This window comes from Anomaloglossus baeobatrachus, chromosome 1, assembly GCF_048569485.1.
Source record: "Anomaloglossus baeobatrachus isolate aAnoBae1 chromosome 1, aAnoBae1.hap1, whole genome shotgun sequence".
Classification (NCBI taxonomy): domain Eukaryota; kingdom Metazoa; phylum Chordata; class Amphibia; order Anura; family Aromobatidae; genus Anomaloglossus; species Anomaloglossus baeobatrachus.
The window spans coordinates 29,096,606-29,113,261 of record NC_134353.1 but is presented as its reverse complement, the minus strand read 5'-3'; the positions used below and the strand labels follow the sequence as shown (position 1 = coordinate 29,113,261).

General features: G+C 50.3%; 1 protein-coding gene across 1 annotated transcript in view; it reads left to right on the top strand.

The window, feature by feature from the left end:
- The window catches only part of SFXN5 (sideroflexin 5), a 261,225-nt gene that overhangs the window by 100,601 nt on the left and 143,968 nt on the right, over positions 1 to 16,656 (top strand). Inside the window, exon 11 of the mRNA XM_075346236.1 lies at positions 7,981 to 8,096. Within this exon, the coding sequence (XP_075202351.1) occupies positions 7,981 to 8,096 (116 nt within the window). The remainder of the gene's footprint in view (positions 1 to 7,980; positions 8,097 to 16,656) is intronic.

The window sequence follows — 16,656 nt, the reverse complement described above, 5'->3', positions numbered from 1 at the left end:
CCCCGCTCTCCTCCGTGTCACGCAGAAAGACGTGTCTCTCTTCGATGTCCCCGCTCTCCTCCTTGTCACGCAGTAGTCGTAGTTCTCATTGGTGTCCTCACTCTCCTCAGTGTCATGCAGTAGACCAGGCTCTCTTCGGTGTTCCTGCTCTCCTCCTGGTCACTTAGTAGATGTGGCTATCTTCGGTGTCCCCGCTCTCCTCCTTGTCACGCAGTAGTCGTAGCTCTCCTCAGTGTCACGCAGTAGTCGTAGCTCTCATTGGTGTCCTCGCTCTCCTCAGTGTCATGCAGTGGACGTGGCTCTCTTCGGTGTCCCCACTCTCCTCCGTGTCATGCAGTGGAAGGCATAGCTTCTCTTTTTCTTTGTTCTCTGTACAATATGGTTTTGTGTCTCATTTACAGTGATTAAGATGAAAACAATCTGCTTCCATTGTGATTGTCGGGGGTCAGCGGAGCAGATTGTTCTACAAGTGACAGCTGCAATCCCGAGTCTATGGGAATAAACAGTGCATGGAGAAAAGTATGTGCCCCCCTCATATTCACCTACAGGGACTTTACGGACCTCACATCCTATGTATATTCACATTAATATGGAGTCTGCTCTCTGCAGATGTAACAGCTCCTGCACAATACAGAGGTAACGACAGGGGTGGTATAGAAGCCCTGGCGATAGGGAGAGGGGATGTCTCCTACCACTCACCTGATTCTGTACCCTAAGCCCCCGAATGTCCTTATACGGCACCCCGACTTCCCCGTCGCCATCACGTGCCTAGGCTCTCGCTTGCCCTAAACTCACCTTGGCTAGTGAGAAGGCCGGCTAGAGCATTAGTCTCACCCCTGCAATAATACAGCACAAGGGATACAGATGGGGGGGAAATAAACATAAAAAGGAAAACACTCCAAGCTCCTCCATTGCAGCTAAACACCACAGCTGCAATAGTCGCAACTCCTCAGCTTCTTCCCGAGACTGGCTCCTTATAAAATGAAAGAGTCCTTAACCACTACAGCACCAAAATGAAGTAGATTCACTGAAACACAAGCTGCAGACCTGCACATAATAAGGCGTTGTTACCTACTGGTCCCAGACTCACCAGAGGTCCCTCCCAGACCGGTGCACACCCATGACAGACTGGTCCATCAGACCGATAAAGAAGTGCGATCCGTCACTGCACAGAACGGCTTTACACCGCTCCTTCTGACGCACAGCATTTTGGTTGGTAATGTACAGCTCGTGATATACTACTAAAAGCTGCAACTCGTTACACAAAAATTCCAAGCCCGAAGATGGAGAGAAGGAAACGTCCACATCTTGGAATGGATAAATTAATGTTTTTTGTTGGGTAAAGGTAGACAAAGTAGGGAGAGTGTTGTGAGCACGGGCTGTGACCTGTGCAGAGAGGGGCAGGAGGTGAGCTGTGGCTGCTATAACTGCCCACCTGCGCCCTGGGAGCATAGCTGGCCCCTGTGGACAGGCAGGGTGCTCTGCACGGCTCCTGAGATGCTTCAGCTGCTGTACACAGTGGTTTCTATGGCTTTAACCATCCAGGATCAGAGTATCTCTAATCACGGCTGTTACAGCAGCAGCCGTGTCCATCCAGGCCATCACTTCAGCATAACTGTACGACGTGGGTAAATATCTGAAGTATCTGTTTTGCTATTTCTCCTGGAAATGTCTGCAGCTGACGTTGGGCAATACTGTTAGTGGGTGCGTCTGTGCGACCGTTGGACAGTACCATTTGTGGGTGCGACCATTGGGCAGTACCATTTGTGGGTGCGTCTGTGCGACCACTGGGCAGTACCGTTTGTGGGTGCGTCTGTGCCACCGTTAGCAATACCGTTCGTGGGTGCGTCTATGCGACTGTTGGGCAGTACCATGTGTGGGTGCGTCTGTGCGACCGTTGGGTAGTGCCGTTTGTGGGTGCATCTGTGCGAGCATTGGGTAGTACCGTGTGTGGGTGCGTCTGTGCGTCCGTTGGGCAGTACAGTTTGTGGGTGCGTCTGTGCGACCGTTCGGCAGTACCATTTGTGGGTGCGTCTGCGAGCGTTGGGCAGTACCGTGTGTGGGTGCGTCTGTGCGTCCGTTGGGCAGTACCGTGTGTGGGTGCGTCTGTGCGAGCGTTGGGTAGTACCGTGTGTGGGTGCGTCTGTGCGACCGTTGGGCAGTACCGTGTGTGGGTGCGTCTGTGCGTCCGTTGGGCAGTACCGTTTGTGGGTGCGTCTGTGCGATCGTTGGGCATTACCATTTGTGGGTGCGTCTGTGCGTCCGTTGGGCAGTACCGTGTGTGGGTGCGTCAGTGCGTCTGTTGGGCAGTACCGTGTGTGGGTGCGTCTGTGCGACTGTTGGGCAGTACCGTGTGTGGGTGCGTCTGTGTGACCTTTGGGCAGTACCGTGTGTGGGTGCGTCTGTGCGACTGTTGGGCAGTACCGTGTGTGGGTGCGTCTGTGCGACTGTTGGGCAGTACCGTGTGTGGGTGCGTCTGTGCGAGCGTTGGGCAGTACCGTGTGTGGGTGTGTCTGTGCGAGCGTTGGGCAGTACCGTGTGTGGGTGTGTCTGTGTGACCGTTGGGCAGTACCGTGTGTGGGTGCGTCTGTGCGAGCGTTGGGCAGTACCGTGTGTGGGTGCGTCTGTGCGAGCGTTGGGCAGTACCGTGTGTGGGTGCGTCTGTGCGAGCGTTGGGCAGTACCGTGTGTGGGTGCGTCTGTGCGAGCGTTGGGCAGTACCGTGTGTGGGTGCGTCTGTGCGAGCGTTGGGCAGTACCGTGTGTGGGTGCGTCTGTGCGTCCGTTGGGCAGTACCGTGTGTGGGTGCGTCTGTGCGAGCGTTGGGTAGTACCGTGTGTGGGTGCGTCTGTGCGACCGTTGGGCAGTACCGTGTGTGGGTGCGTCTGTGCGTCCGTTGGGCAGTACCGTTTGTGGGTGCGTCTGTGCGATCGTTGGGCATTACCATTTGTGGGTGCGTCTGTGCGTCCGTTGGGCAGTACCGTGTGTGGGTGCGTCTGTGCGTCTGTTGGGCAGTACCGTGTGTGGGTGCGTCTGTGCGACTGTTGGGCAGTACCGTGTGTGGGTGCGTCTGTGTGACCTTTGGGCAGTACCGTGTGTGGGTGCGTCAGTGCGACTGTTGGGCAGTACCGTGTGTGGGTGCGTCTGTGCGACTGTTGGGCAGTACCGTGTGTGGGTGCGTCTGTGCGAGCGTTGGGCAGTACCGTGTGTGGGTGTGTCTGTGTGACCGTTGGGCAGTACCGTGTGTGGGTGCGTCTGTGCGAGCGTTGGGCAGTACCGTGTGTGGGTGCGTCTGTGCGAGCGTTGGGCAGTACCGTGTGTGGGTGCGTCTGTGCGAGCGTTGGGCAGTACCGTGTGTGGGTGCGTCTGTGCGAGCGTTGGGCAGTACCGTGTGTGGGTGCGTCTGTGCGAGCGTTGGGCAGTACCGTGTGTGGGTGCGTCTGTGCGAGCGTTGGGCAGTACCGTGTGTGGGTGCGTCTGTGCGAGCGTTGGGCAGTACCGTGTGTGGGTGCGTCTGTGCGAGCGTTGGGCAGTACCGTGTGTGGGTGCGTCTGTGCGAGCGTTGGGCAGTACAGTTTGTGGATGCGTCTGTGCGCGGTCTGACACTGCGCACTCCATGCTGACAGTACCGGGTCTCGCTCCATCCACGAGGAGTGACACAATTCATTGCTCAGAGGAGTTACAGAGGACGGCTCGGTCCAAACAGTAAGAATAAAGCCTCAGCGTTGTGTCTGTATGTGCGAGGAGCCGTTCTTCCTCCAGCAGAGATGTCTGCAGAGCGGACAGATCCTCCGCTCCCAGAAGAGGCCATATGCTCCTCTCTTTTTATAGCTCTTCTTTCCTGCAGCCGTCCTTCCCTCCATCCCTCGGGGATTATTAGAATACTAATATCGCCGGCACGTAGCAATGGATTTCTGAAAAAGTTTTGCTGAAGTTCAGACTTTTTCAAAAACAAGAAGAATCACAGATGTAACATAGGCAAAGAAGCAAAATGTTCTAGAGCGAGGGGGGGATAGGGCAATTAACTACCCCGAGGGTCCACACGACAGACCGTGACTGGGGGGAGGCCGAACCAATACATGAGAATAATCCTGCTCAATATTATATTAACATTAATTACAATTTATATAAAATAATAATTGGATAATTTCATATTCCACAGAATTTAGTATGGTGACACCCCAATATACAGTATGAGCCCCCACATAGCCCTCTATATACAGTATGAGATCCACATAGCCTCCTATATACAGTATGACCCCCACATAGCCCTCTATATACAGTATAAGCCCCCACATAGCCCTCTATATACAGTATGAGATCCACATAGCCTCCTATATACAGTATGACCCCCACATAGCCCTCTATATACAGTATGACCCTCACATAGCCCTCTATATACAGTATGAGATCCACATAGCCTCCTATATACAGTATGAGCTCCCACATAGCCCTCTATATACAGTATGAGATCCACATAGCCTCCTATATACAGTATGAGCCCCACATAGCCTCCTATATACAGTATGAGCCCCCACATAGCCCTCCATATACAGTATGAGATCCACATAGTCTCCTATATACAGTATGAGCCCCACATAGCCCTATATATAATGAGTCCCCACATAGCCTCCTATATACAGTATGAGTCCCCACATAGCCTCCTATATACAGTATGAGCTCCCACATAGCCTCCTATATACAGTATGAGCCCCACATAGCCCTATATATAATGAGTCCCCACATAGCCTCCTACATACAGTATGAGCCCCCACATAGCCTCCTATATACAGTATGAGTCCCCACATAGCCTCCTATATACAGTATGAGCTCCACATAGCCTCCTATATACAGTATGAGTCCCCACATATCCTCCTATATACAATATGAGTCCCCACATAGCCTCCTATATATATGAGTCCCCACATAGCCTCCTATATACAGTATGAGTCCCCACATAGCCTCCTATATATATGAGTCCCCACATAGCCTCCTATATATATGAGTCCCCACATAGCCTCCTATATATATGAGTCCCCACATAGCCTCCTATATACAGTATGAGTCCCCACATATCCTCCTATATACAATGAGTCCCCACATAGCCTCCTATATACAGTATGAGTCCCCACATAGCCTCCTATATACAGTATGAGCTCCACATAGCCCTATATATACAGTATGAGATCCACATAGCCTCCTATATACAGTATGAGCTCCACATAGCCCTCTATATTAAATATGAGCCCCCACATAGCACTCTATATACAGTATGACCCCCACATAGCCCTCTATATACAGTATTAGCCCCCACATAGCCCTCCATATACAGTATGAGATCCACATAGTCTCCTATATACAGTATGAGCTCCACATAGCCCTCTATATTAAATATGAGCCCCCACATAGCACTCTATATACAGTATGACCCCCACATAGCCCTCTATATACAGTATTAGCCCCCACATAGCCCTCTACATACAGTATAAGCCCCACATAGCCTCCTATATACAGTATGAGCTCCACATAGCCCTATATGATCAATATGAGCCCCCACATAGCCCTCTATATACAGTATGACCCCCACATAGCCCTCTATATACAGTATGACCCCCCACATAGCCCTCTATATGCAGTATGACCCCCACATAGCCTCCTATATACAGTATGAGCTCCCACATAACCTCCTATATACAGTATTAGCCCCCACATAGCCATCTATATACAGTATGAGCCCCACATAGCCTCCTATATACAGTATGAGCCCCCACATAGCCTCCTATATACAGTATGAGCCCCCACATAGCCTCCTATATACAGTATGAGCCCCCACATAGCCTCCTATATACAGTATGAGCCCCCACATAGCCCCCTATATACAGTATGACCCCCCACATAGCCCCTTGTATACATTATGTGCTCACACATAAAAAAACAAACCCCCACATCCTCTTTTCTCTCCAGTTCCTCCACACACTGTCTCAAACACTGGTGGAATAAGTGGGCGGTGGCCCCGCCTCCACTAATGTATTCACTGCTGTCCGTATCCTGTGGTGACAGAGGACGGCGGCCGGGCAGCGGAGGGTACGGTGTGGCCCGCAGTCCGCTGTGTTGAACCACCTCGGGCCGCACTTTGCCCAGCCCTGCTCTACATGAATTAAAATAATGTTCATCTCTCTGCATCCTCATCTGTGAGAGGACAGGCGACTGATCACACTTCACCTGTCCCCTCTGTGTCCAGCGCTATCTCTAGAGCAATATCTCTGTAATCTCTGCCCATCACTTCTGTATAATTATACCTCCATGTCTCTCTCTCCCTCTCCCTCTCTCGTTCTGTTTTTCCTAATCACTCTCTATTTCCGTAGCTATCTATCTTTATCTCTCTCTATCTCCCTCTTTCTATCTCTCATTATCTGATTCTCACTTTTCTCTATCCTCTCTATCTATTCATCTCTCCTATCTCTCTCATTCTCCTTCTATCTCTTTCTTTCCCTTCCTCGGTCTTTCTCTCCCTTTCTCTCTGTCTCTTTCCCTCCCTCCATGTCTTTTTCTCTGTTTTGCTCTTTCCCTCCCCTTCTCTCCCTATTTCTCTCTCTTTATCCTTCCCTTTCTCTCTCTCACTCTCTCTATCCCTCCCTTTCTTTCCCTATCCCTTCTGCTCTTGCTCTATCCTTTCCTTTATTTCCCTATACCTCTCTTTCTCTCTGTCCCTCTCTCTATCCCTCCCTTTCTCCCCCTATCCGTCTCTATTTTTCTCTCTTGCTCTATCCCTCCCTTTCTCTCGCTATCTCTCTCTCGTTCTATCCCTTCAACTTTCGCGCTATCCCTCCCTTTCTTTCCCTATCCCTTCTTCTCTTTCCCTATCCTGTCCTTTATTTCCTTATGCCTCTCTTTTTGTCACTCTCTCTATCCCTCACTTTCTCTTTATCTCTCTTTTTCTCTCTTGCTCTATCCTTCCCTTTCTCTCCCTAACCTTCTCTCTTGCTCTATCCCTCCTTTTCACGCTCTCTCTCCTTCGCTCTCTCTATCCCTCCCTTTCTCTCCCTATCCCTTCTCTTTATCTCCCTATCCCTTGCTCTCGCTCTATCACTCCCTATGTCTCCCTGTCTCTTGCTCTATCCCTTCCTTTCTCTCTCTATCCCTCCCTTTCTCTCCCTATCCCTCCCTCTCTCTTTCTCTCTTGCTCTATCCCTCCCTTTCTCTCCCTCTCTCTCTTTCTCTCGCTCTATTCCTTCCCTTCTCTCCCTATCCCTCCCTCTCTCTCTTTCTCTCATGCTATCCCTTCCTTTCTCTCCCTATCCCTCCCTCTCTTTCTTTCTCTCATGCTATCCCTTCCCTTCTCTCCCTATCCCCCCCTCTCTCTTTCTCTCTTGCTCTATCCCTTCCTTTCTCTCCCTATCCCTCCCTCCCCCTCTTTCTTTTGCTCTATCCCTTCCCTTCTCTCCCTATCCCTCCCTCTCTCTTTCTCTCTCGCTCTATCCCTCCCTTTCTCCCCCTCCCTCTCTCTCTTTTTCTCTATCCCTCCCTTTCTCTCCCTATCCCTCCCTCTCTCTTTTGCTCTATCCCTTCCTTTCTCTCCCTATCCCTCCCTCCCTCTTTCTCTCTCGCTCTATCCCTTCCCTTCTCTCCCTATCCCTCCCTCTCTCTCTTTCTCTTTTGCTCTATCCCTCCCTTTCTCTCCCTATCCCTCCCTCTCTCTCTTTTGCTCTATCCCTCCCTTTCTCTCCCTATCCCTCCCTCTCTCTTTCTCTCTCGCTCTATCCCTCCCTTTCTCTCCCTCCCTCTCTCTCTTTTGCTCTATCCCTCCCTTTCTCTCCCTATCCCTCCCTCTCTCTCTTTTGCTCTATCCCTTCCTTTCTCTCCCTATCCCTCCCTCTTTCTCTCTCGCTCTATCCCTTCCCTTCTCTCCCTATTCCTCTCTATCTCATTCTCTTCTTCCTTCCCTCGGTTTATAACCCTTTATGTCTGTTTCCTCTCTGCAGCCAGTGCCAATGTTTGCAATGTGGTCTTAATGAGACACAGTGAGCTGGAAGAGGGCATCGATGTCTTGGACAGCAGCGGTCAGATCGTCGGATCGTCCAGAATAGCTGCCAAACACGTATGTATAGTTTTTGTAAAATGGCAATGTTCTCTGTGTACCTGACGGGACAACTCCTGTAAGGGATATCAACTTTCCTTTGAGGGTGATGGGGGCAAAAAAACACGAGAAAAAGAGCTAATGCAATTTGTTTTTCGGTTACTAAACATTTCTTGTTTACTATGTATTTTCTTAACTTTTTTCATAAAACATATTTGTGTAAACGGAATTTTAAAATCAACAGTCATAACTTCTCCTTTTTCTAACTGATGTAATAGGATGAGGGTTTGCTTTTTGCCGGGCAATTTTTAGTATTTTTTTTTTTACCCATCCTTGCTGTGTCTTTTATATGGCATGTGGATGAAGGGGCTCTGGTCAGATGAGACCAAAGTAGAACTTTGTGGGCTAAATGCAAAATGCTATGTGTGATGTAAAACTAACAACAACATCCCCACTATCACACATGGTGGAGGCAGCGTTCTGCTGTGGGGAGCCTTTTCTTCAGCAGGGTCAGGGAAGCTGATCATAGGTGATGGGAAGATGGATGGAGCTAAATACAGGACAATCCTGGAGGAAAACTAACACTGTACATCACCCTGAAAAACACCATCCCTACTGTCACACATGGTGGAGGCAGCATCCTGCTGTGGGGAGACGTTTCTTCAGCAGGGGCAGGGAAGCTGGTCAGAGGTGATGAAAAGATGGATGGAGCTAAATGCAAGAAAATCCTGGAGGAAAACTAACACTATATATTGCCCCGAAAAACACCATCCCTACTGTCACACACGGTGGAGGCAGCATCCTGCTGTGGGGAGACGTTTCTTCAGCAGGGGCAGGGAAGCTGGTCAGAGGTGATGAAAAGATGGATGGAGCTAAATAGATGGCAATCCTGGAGGAAAACAGAAGACCTCAGACTGGGGCGTAGGTTCACCTTCCTGCCAGAGCTACAATGGTGGGCTTAGATCAACTTATCCCAACTAGAATCAGTGGCCATTTTCAGATAAATATTTAGTAAATCAGGAATTATTTCCTTTACACTTCACATTCTGGGTGTAACATGAAAAATCTGGGAAAGTTCACAGGGCATGAATACTTTTTCAAGGCACTGCATATTCTAACACACATTTACACTTCTACTTCAACATACATCAACTCTTAAGAAACATGTGTATACGATACAGAAGATTACCCTACACACATAACAGTGCGGTGCAAACACTTTAGGCAGGTAGGGAATAAAATAGTGCGGAGTAAGAAGCTTTCACAATTAGAAGTGCTAATAGCAACTAGCAAAGTGAATGAAGAAAAGAGAAATGCAAATCCAAACAGTATCTGGTTTCCACCCTTTATCCTCCTCACTTGGACTCGGGGATCTTGTAAGACTATAGTCAGATGAATAAGTAACCAGTTATACCAAACAGATGATAATCATTTTAATATGGAGGTTGAAACGCAGCCATCAACAGAAATAGAAACTTAAAACTGGGTGAGGAACAGACAAACTGTGTTACAAGGGTGAGGTTTTGGAAGACAGTTTCATGTCTTATGTCATACACCTTGACAAAACTGAGAACAGCAACAAGATACAAGGTAGTTATACCGCATGAGCAAGGTCTCTCCCAGGCAAAGATTTCACAGCAGACAGAGGTTTTAAGATTCATTTTTTTGAAGAAGCACTAAGACATGGACAATGTTGAGGACCATAGACGCAATGGACAGCCAGGGGAACTTAGTGCAGCAGATGAGGGAGACATCATGATTGCTTACATAAATCCAGCAGTGGCATCAGCTCAGAAGTGGCAAAAACCAGCAGGTCCGGCTACACCCTCCACTATTCGAAGAAGTCTGGTCAGAAATTGTCTTCGTGTGGCCAAAAATGAAAACAAAGCCAAACGACTTGACTATGCCCAAAACATAGAAACCAGGGTGCCGAAAATTGGAAGCAGGTACTTTTGGCCTGAGGAGTCAAAATGTGAAATATTCGGATGGAACAGAAGCAGATTTTTCCCGAAGGTCTGGAGAGTGTCACAATATTTAGGGTCTGCAGGAACAGTGAAGCACGGTGGAGGGTCCTGCAAGTTACAGACTGTGTATCCGCAAATTAAGTTGTGGATTTGGTCAGGATTTATGGTGTCCTCAATGCTGAGAAATCCAGGCAGATACTTCTTTAACATGTAATACCATCAAGGAGGTGTCTGATTGTCTCCAAATGTATTCTTTAGCTGGATCTCACATGATCCTGTCTGTCTGGGGTCACCATAAAGAGACTGAAGGATCCTCACAATTCTCATACACGGAAGATCTGGGGTCACTTCTCCAATATGTTTGGAACAACTTCCTGTGAGCTTCTCCATAACCAGTGTACAGGTGAGGAGAAGAAGTGATGAAGGCCATGGGTGGTCTCCGAATACGTAGGATGGAGGCGACGGGTGGTCACTGAATAATGAGGACAGAGGCAATGGAAGGTCACTGAATACTGAGTAGGGAGGCATCAAGTGGTCACTGAATACCGAGGATGGAGTTGACGGGCAGTCACCAAATACTGAGGGTGTAGGTGATGTGAGGTCACTGAATACTGTGGATGAAGGTGACGGGCGGTCACCAAATACGGAGGATAGAGGTGACGTGAGGTCACCGAATACTGTGGATGAAGGTGACGGATGGTCACCGAATACTGAGGATGGAGATGACGTGAGGTCACCGAATACTGTGGATGAAGGTGACGGATGGTCGCCGAATTTTGAGGATGGAGATGACGTGAGGTCACCGAATACTGTGGATGAAGGTGACGGACAGTTACCGAATACGGAGGATGGAGGCTGGGGATGGAGAACACTGAGGACAGAAGCGATGGATAGTTACCGAATACGGAGGATGGAGGCTGGGGATGGAGGACACTAAGGACAGAAGCGATGGATAGTCACTGAATACGGAGGAGGGAGGCAACGAGTGGTCTTTGAATACTGAGGGTGGAGGCAATGACTAATGGGGGCTACAGAAGCCTCATGCTGGTAATCCCCAGCTGATTGCACAGCCTCCTCCACCATTTCTTAACAGGGCTCCACACTGAACGTATGTCCACATGTTCCAATTTTGCAAAAAATTGCAGTGTTTCTTGCTGCAAATATGTGAAAACCAGAATATGTGGAGGCATTCTGACGGAGTTTGAGTCCAAAGTACTGACAAGCTGACCACCAATTAATCTGCTCCTATTCAGAAATGGCTCTTAACAATCTTGAAGCAGTCTGGCCCTCAAGGTACAAGGACAATAGTAGCTCCATAATGCATTGTTATGGTTGATAGGAGATGGACCCATGGAATCCGCAGATGGGCCCCCGGTGTGCCGACATAGAGATCAAACAGGTGTCAACTTGATGTCTACACTTGCACAACTACTCAGGAGAACATGTGAAGGCCGGAGTTTTACTTGGAGAGCCCATGGGAGACTTTTTAAACTTGTTTGTTGAGGGGCCCACCTGGGGATTCTCCAGCTTCCTGGTGGGCCAGTCCGAGCATGAACATATCGTTCTATCAAGGTCCACCATCCAATGTTATCAGTCACTAGATGTTTAGAACAAGATCAGATATAGCATATCTATCTATCAATGGTATATAACACGTCTGTATCCTTGTACCCAGTGTTTCTGTCTGTATTGTGCGTGCAGTGTACTCGCTCCTCTCAGTAACAGATCTATGGTGAGAAGTCTCCAGCTGTTTCCATTTTCCCTTTTAAACACCTTAAATGCGCTTGGAGAAGAGGCCATATGCTTCTCTCTTTTTATAGATAGTTTTTTCTTGAAGCCTTCCTTCCCTCCATCCCTCGGGGTTTATTAGAATGCTAATATCGCCGTCATTTATAAATGGATTTCTGGAAAACTTTTTTTTGCTGAAGTTCAGACTTTTTCACACTTTGTGCAGAGAGAAAACAAGTATTTTTCAGATGTAAAATAGGCAAAGAAAAATGTTCCAAGCAATAATGTGCTTTACATCACTCCAGCAGACGACTGGCATTGTGCATACATAATCTTGTGTGCAGCTGCTCCATAGAGCTCCATGTGCACAGGCCTTCTACATTTCAATGGGAAGGTCTATACGGAGTCATGATACAGAAGATAATATCTCCTTTGATCACATGCCATGGCTATGGGAGAGCCAGTCAGATTCCATGTGCTCCCCTCCTATATATGCTGGCTGATCACTTTCATTAGTGCCAGCTATAGTATCTCTATGCTGGTCTGGAGAGGTGGTTTCATCCAGTTTTAAGTTTGGTTGTTGTGCATTATTGTTGTGAGCGGTTGTGTTGTTAACCCTTGTTGTCCTTGTGTTGCTGCCTTACTTCTCTTGCTTTTCTCCTTAGTCTCTTACTGTTTGTTCTGGTGAGTTTGTAGTGTGGTCTGAGTTTTCCCTGTCTGTCTTTAGCTGCGTTGCCATCACACTCCTGCCCCTTCCTTCCCTGGGGAGGGGGACAAATTAGCTCTGGTCAGGAGTATAACCAGGCACGGGACTCTGGCATCTCCACCATTAGGAGTAACCCTGAGGTTATGGATAGCCTAGGGTCCCCTACCATGAGGTACAATATAGGAGCCCCCTGTCCCTCGCTATCCTGCAGTACCATCCTGACATTTAGCTATCTCATCTTTATCCAGCTTATGTTTACTTATCTTCGTTTCGTAGCATAGCCATGGTTGCCACTGCCGATACAAGACAAGTTTTCTCTGACGCCTCATTGGGGGACACAGGACCATGGGTGTTATGCTGCCTATCCATAGGAGGACACTAAGTAGATGCAAAAGCATAGCTCCTCCTCTGCAATATACACCCCCTGGCCGGGCCAGGCAACCAGTTTTAGCTTAGTGTCTGTAGGAGGCACTTCCTTTCAAGGTCTGTTATTTTTTGAGGGCGACGGTTTCCTTTTGGGACCAATCTCCCACTACCATCAACGGGCGGGAACGTGGAGTGTCGCCTCCACATACCCCCTCCTGCGACGCTGGTTCCTGGGCTGGACGACGGGTTCCACAGACACCGATTTTCCAAAGCCCAGGGTAGAGGCCTGTGCCCCTATAGCCCAATTCCTCAGCCCCTCTTTGCAGGCTCTGAGTTGAATATGGCGCCAATTCCTCAGCCCCTCTTTGCAGGCTCTGAGTTGAATATGGCACCGGTGTGACTGGACACAGCAAGCTGACTCTATTTTCACTGCCTGGACGGAAGCAGTGTTTTAAGGTGAGATCCCCCCTGACTGGTTTCCCAGACAAAGGGAGAAAAGACGCTGCAGGGAAGGCTCCCAGGACATTTACAGTATTTATTATGAGAAAGTCCCTTGCTGAGTGCAAGGAGGAGAGCACCAAGGATCCTGCACACACAGTGTTAACTTTTCTCTAGCTTGCTGGCTGGAGGAGGGGGGAAGTCACTCCTGTTTGCAGAAAGTCCTGCAGATAATTTCCCGGTGGCAGGGGGAGGGCCCAGGGCTCAGGGACTGTTTATTTGCTCTGTTTATTTGCTCTAGTAGAAAAGCCGGCTGATAACCACCAGTGACAAGCTGTGTGCTGACTGGAGGGAGAGGGAGGAAAACTATCATAAGCTTCCCGCCGTTTTTTACTACCCACAGCAGGGTGGGGCACACTGACTTCATTTTCGCGTTAAGCCCCGCCCCCCCTCGGGCGCGATAAGCCCCCCCCCCCACCCAGGAAAGCGTGCGAAGATCTCCATAGAGCTTAATCCTTCCTGAGGACAGGGCCATCGGCTGATTCTGGTGAGGTGCTTGCGTCACTTGCAGCTCTGCTGACCATTGCTCCCCCTCCTGGCATATTCCTATTAGGAACATGCAGAATTCTAAGGGCACTAAGAGTGCTAAGGCCCACATAGTCTATTATTCAGCCTGCACTGCCTGCCACGCTGAGCTACCACGTAAACACACCTCTTCTCTCTGTGAGTCCTGTGCCCCTATAGCCCCCCAAACCCCCCTGCCACCACCGCCGCAACAGTCAGCCCAGAGCCTAGGGCTCCCAGCCCACCGGAATGGGCACAGTTTCTGTCCCAATCCATGGAAAAACTGTCACGGAACCTGGTGCTGGCTATGCAATGTCGTCCTCCACACCCTTCTGGGTCCCTGGACGGAACGCAGCCTGAGGATACCCCTATGGAGGATCCTTCTGAGGTAATCCGGGCACATGCTTCACCGGTTGCAGGGATCAGGAAAAGAGCACACGGCCGGGTGTCTCCAGCGGGCTCTCCCTCGGGAGCACACAGGGCAGGCTCCCCCACACGCTCCATGGCTTCTGAAGAGCTGGAGGAGGGAGAATACGGTTTATACCAAGAGGATTCCTTGGTTTCAGCCTCCCCAGATGATCACACTGCAATAGACTCCCTTATAGCAGCAATCAACCAAACTCTGCATGTGGAGGATCCCCCATCCACTACCACTGACCATGCGGTCTCCTTTAAGAGGGCAAGGAAACCCCAAAAGGTTTTTGCTGATCACCCAGAGTTTCAGGATATCCTCAGAAAGCAAAGGGAGAAGCCTGACAGGCGCTTCGGTAACCGAAAACTCATAGAGTCCCGGTACCCTTTTGCCTCACCTGCCCCTAAGGGCTGGGCCTATCCGCCCTCGGTCGACCCCCCCGGTCTCCCGCCTTACCACAAAGACGCTCCTGTCTTTACCCGATGGTTCCTCCAAGAACCCGACAGACAGGTGGAGCACCTCGCCCGCTCTGTTTTTGATGCTGCGGGTTCCTCCCTCTCGCCCTCCTTTGCCGCTGTGTGGGTCGCAAAGGCGATCTCGGTCTGGGCAGAATCCCTTACCACTTCGCTTGAGGAATCCCAGTTCACTCATACCTTCACAGAGGTAACAGCTCAAATTGCCGCTGCGGCGGAGTACCTCATGCAGGCCTCCATGGACGCTGCTACCTGAGCAGCGTTTGTCGCCTCACATACCATAGCCATCCATAGAGCTCTCTGGCTCCGACAATGGCGAGCGGACTCTGCCTCCAAGAAGTCTCTCACGGGCCTTCCCTTTTTTCCAGACCGATTGTTTTGGCGAACGTCTGGACAAGCTTATTTCTGACGCCACGGGAGGAAAGAGTACCTCCATCCCCCAGCTGAAGTCCAGGGCGTCCTTCACCAGACGTCCACAGTCCTCGTTCCGCTCCTTTCGGAACTCATTTGGTTGGTCGACATCTCTCTGCTGTCCCCACTACCAGCCGCGGACTACGCAGGGACCGACCTTCTCAGTTCTCCCCGAAACCCACTTCGTCATGGCAGCCTAGACCGAAACAGTCCAGGACTAGGGAGACTCGGCCACGACGTTTTCCCCCCTCATGACTCCTTCGGCGCCCCGGAAGACACACTCATTGTAGGAGGTCGACTGCGGCTCTTTCATCACATCTGGGCTGCCACCTCAGACGACAAATGGGTGCGAGACCTTGTGTCTTCCGGTTACCACATAGAATTTCGGATCCGACCCCCCCCTCCCCCTCTCAAAGTCGGTTTTTTCTCTCAAACCCCCAAAGACTCGAAAACGACGCAAAGCTTTTTTCTCAGCAATCCACTCGCTCCAAACAGCAGGAGTGATGATACCTGTCCCAGACGACGAGAAGTTCGGGGGTTTTTATTCCAACCTCTTTGTGGTCCCCAAAAAGGATGGGTCAGTTCGACCTATCCTGGACCTCAAACACCTAAACAAACATGTGCACGTACGGAGATTCAGAATGGAGTCCCTAATGTCCATTATTGCATCCATGGTTGAAGGGGAATTCCTCGCCTCCATAGACATCAAGGACGCGTACCTGCACATACCCATTGCCCCAGATCACCAAAAGTTCCTGCGTCCTTCACGCCAGGGGAGAAGTCGTTCTCCCTTACTTGGACGACCTCCTCATCAAGGCCCCCTCCTTCCGCGACTGCTCAACCAGCGTACAGATCACTGTGGACACCCTGTCCCGCTTAGGGTGGCTAGTGAATCTGGACAAATCATCCCCGATCCCATTACGATCCATCACCTTCCTGGGCATGTCCCTGGACACCCGTCGGGGCTTGATCCTTCTCCCTCAGGACAAGGCGATCGCTCTTCAACGAGCGGTACGCTGCCTTCTACGTCCTCGTCTCGCTTCATTCGATTCAGCATGAAAGTGCTCAGCAGGATGGTGGCAGCTATGGAAGCAGTACCCTTTGCTCAACTGCACCTCCGCCCACTGCAGCTAGCCCTTCTAGCGGCCTGGGACAAGAGCCCCTTCTCCCTGGACAGACATCTTCACCTGACGCCTTCAGTCAGGTACGCACTCCGCTGGTGGCTTTGGTCCTCATCCCTATCGAAGGGGAGATCTTTTCTCTCAGTGAACTGGCTGGTCCTGACCACGGACGCCAGCCTCCTAGGCTGGGGAGCAGTGTACCGGCACCACACTGCTCAAGGACGTTGGACGCCCCAGGAGTCTTTCCTACCCATAAACATCCTGGAACTTTGCGCGATCTTCCTCGCGCTCAGAGCGTTCTGCCCTCTGCTAGTGGGTCGTCAGATTCGAGTCCAATCGGACAATGCGACAGCTGTAGCCTATATCAATCGGCAGGGGGGCACCCGAAGCAAAGCGGC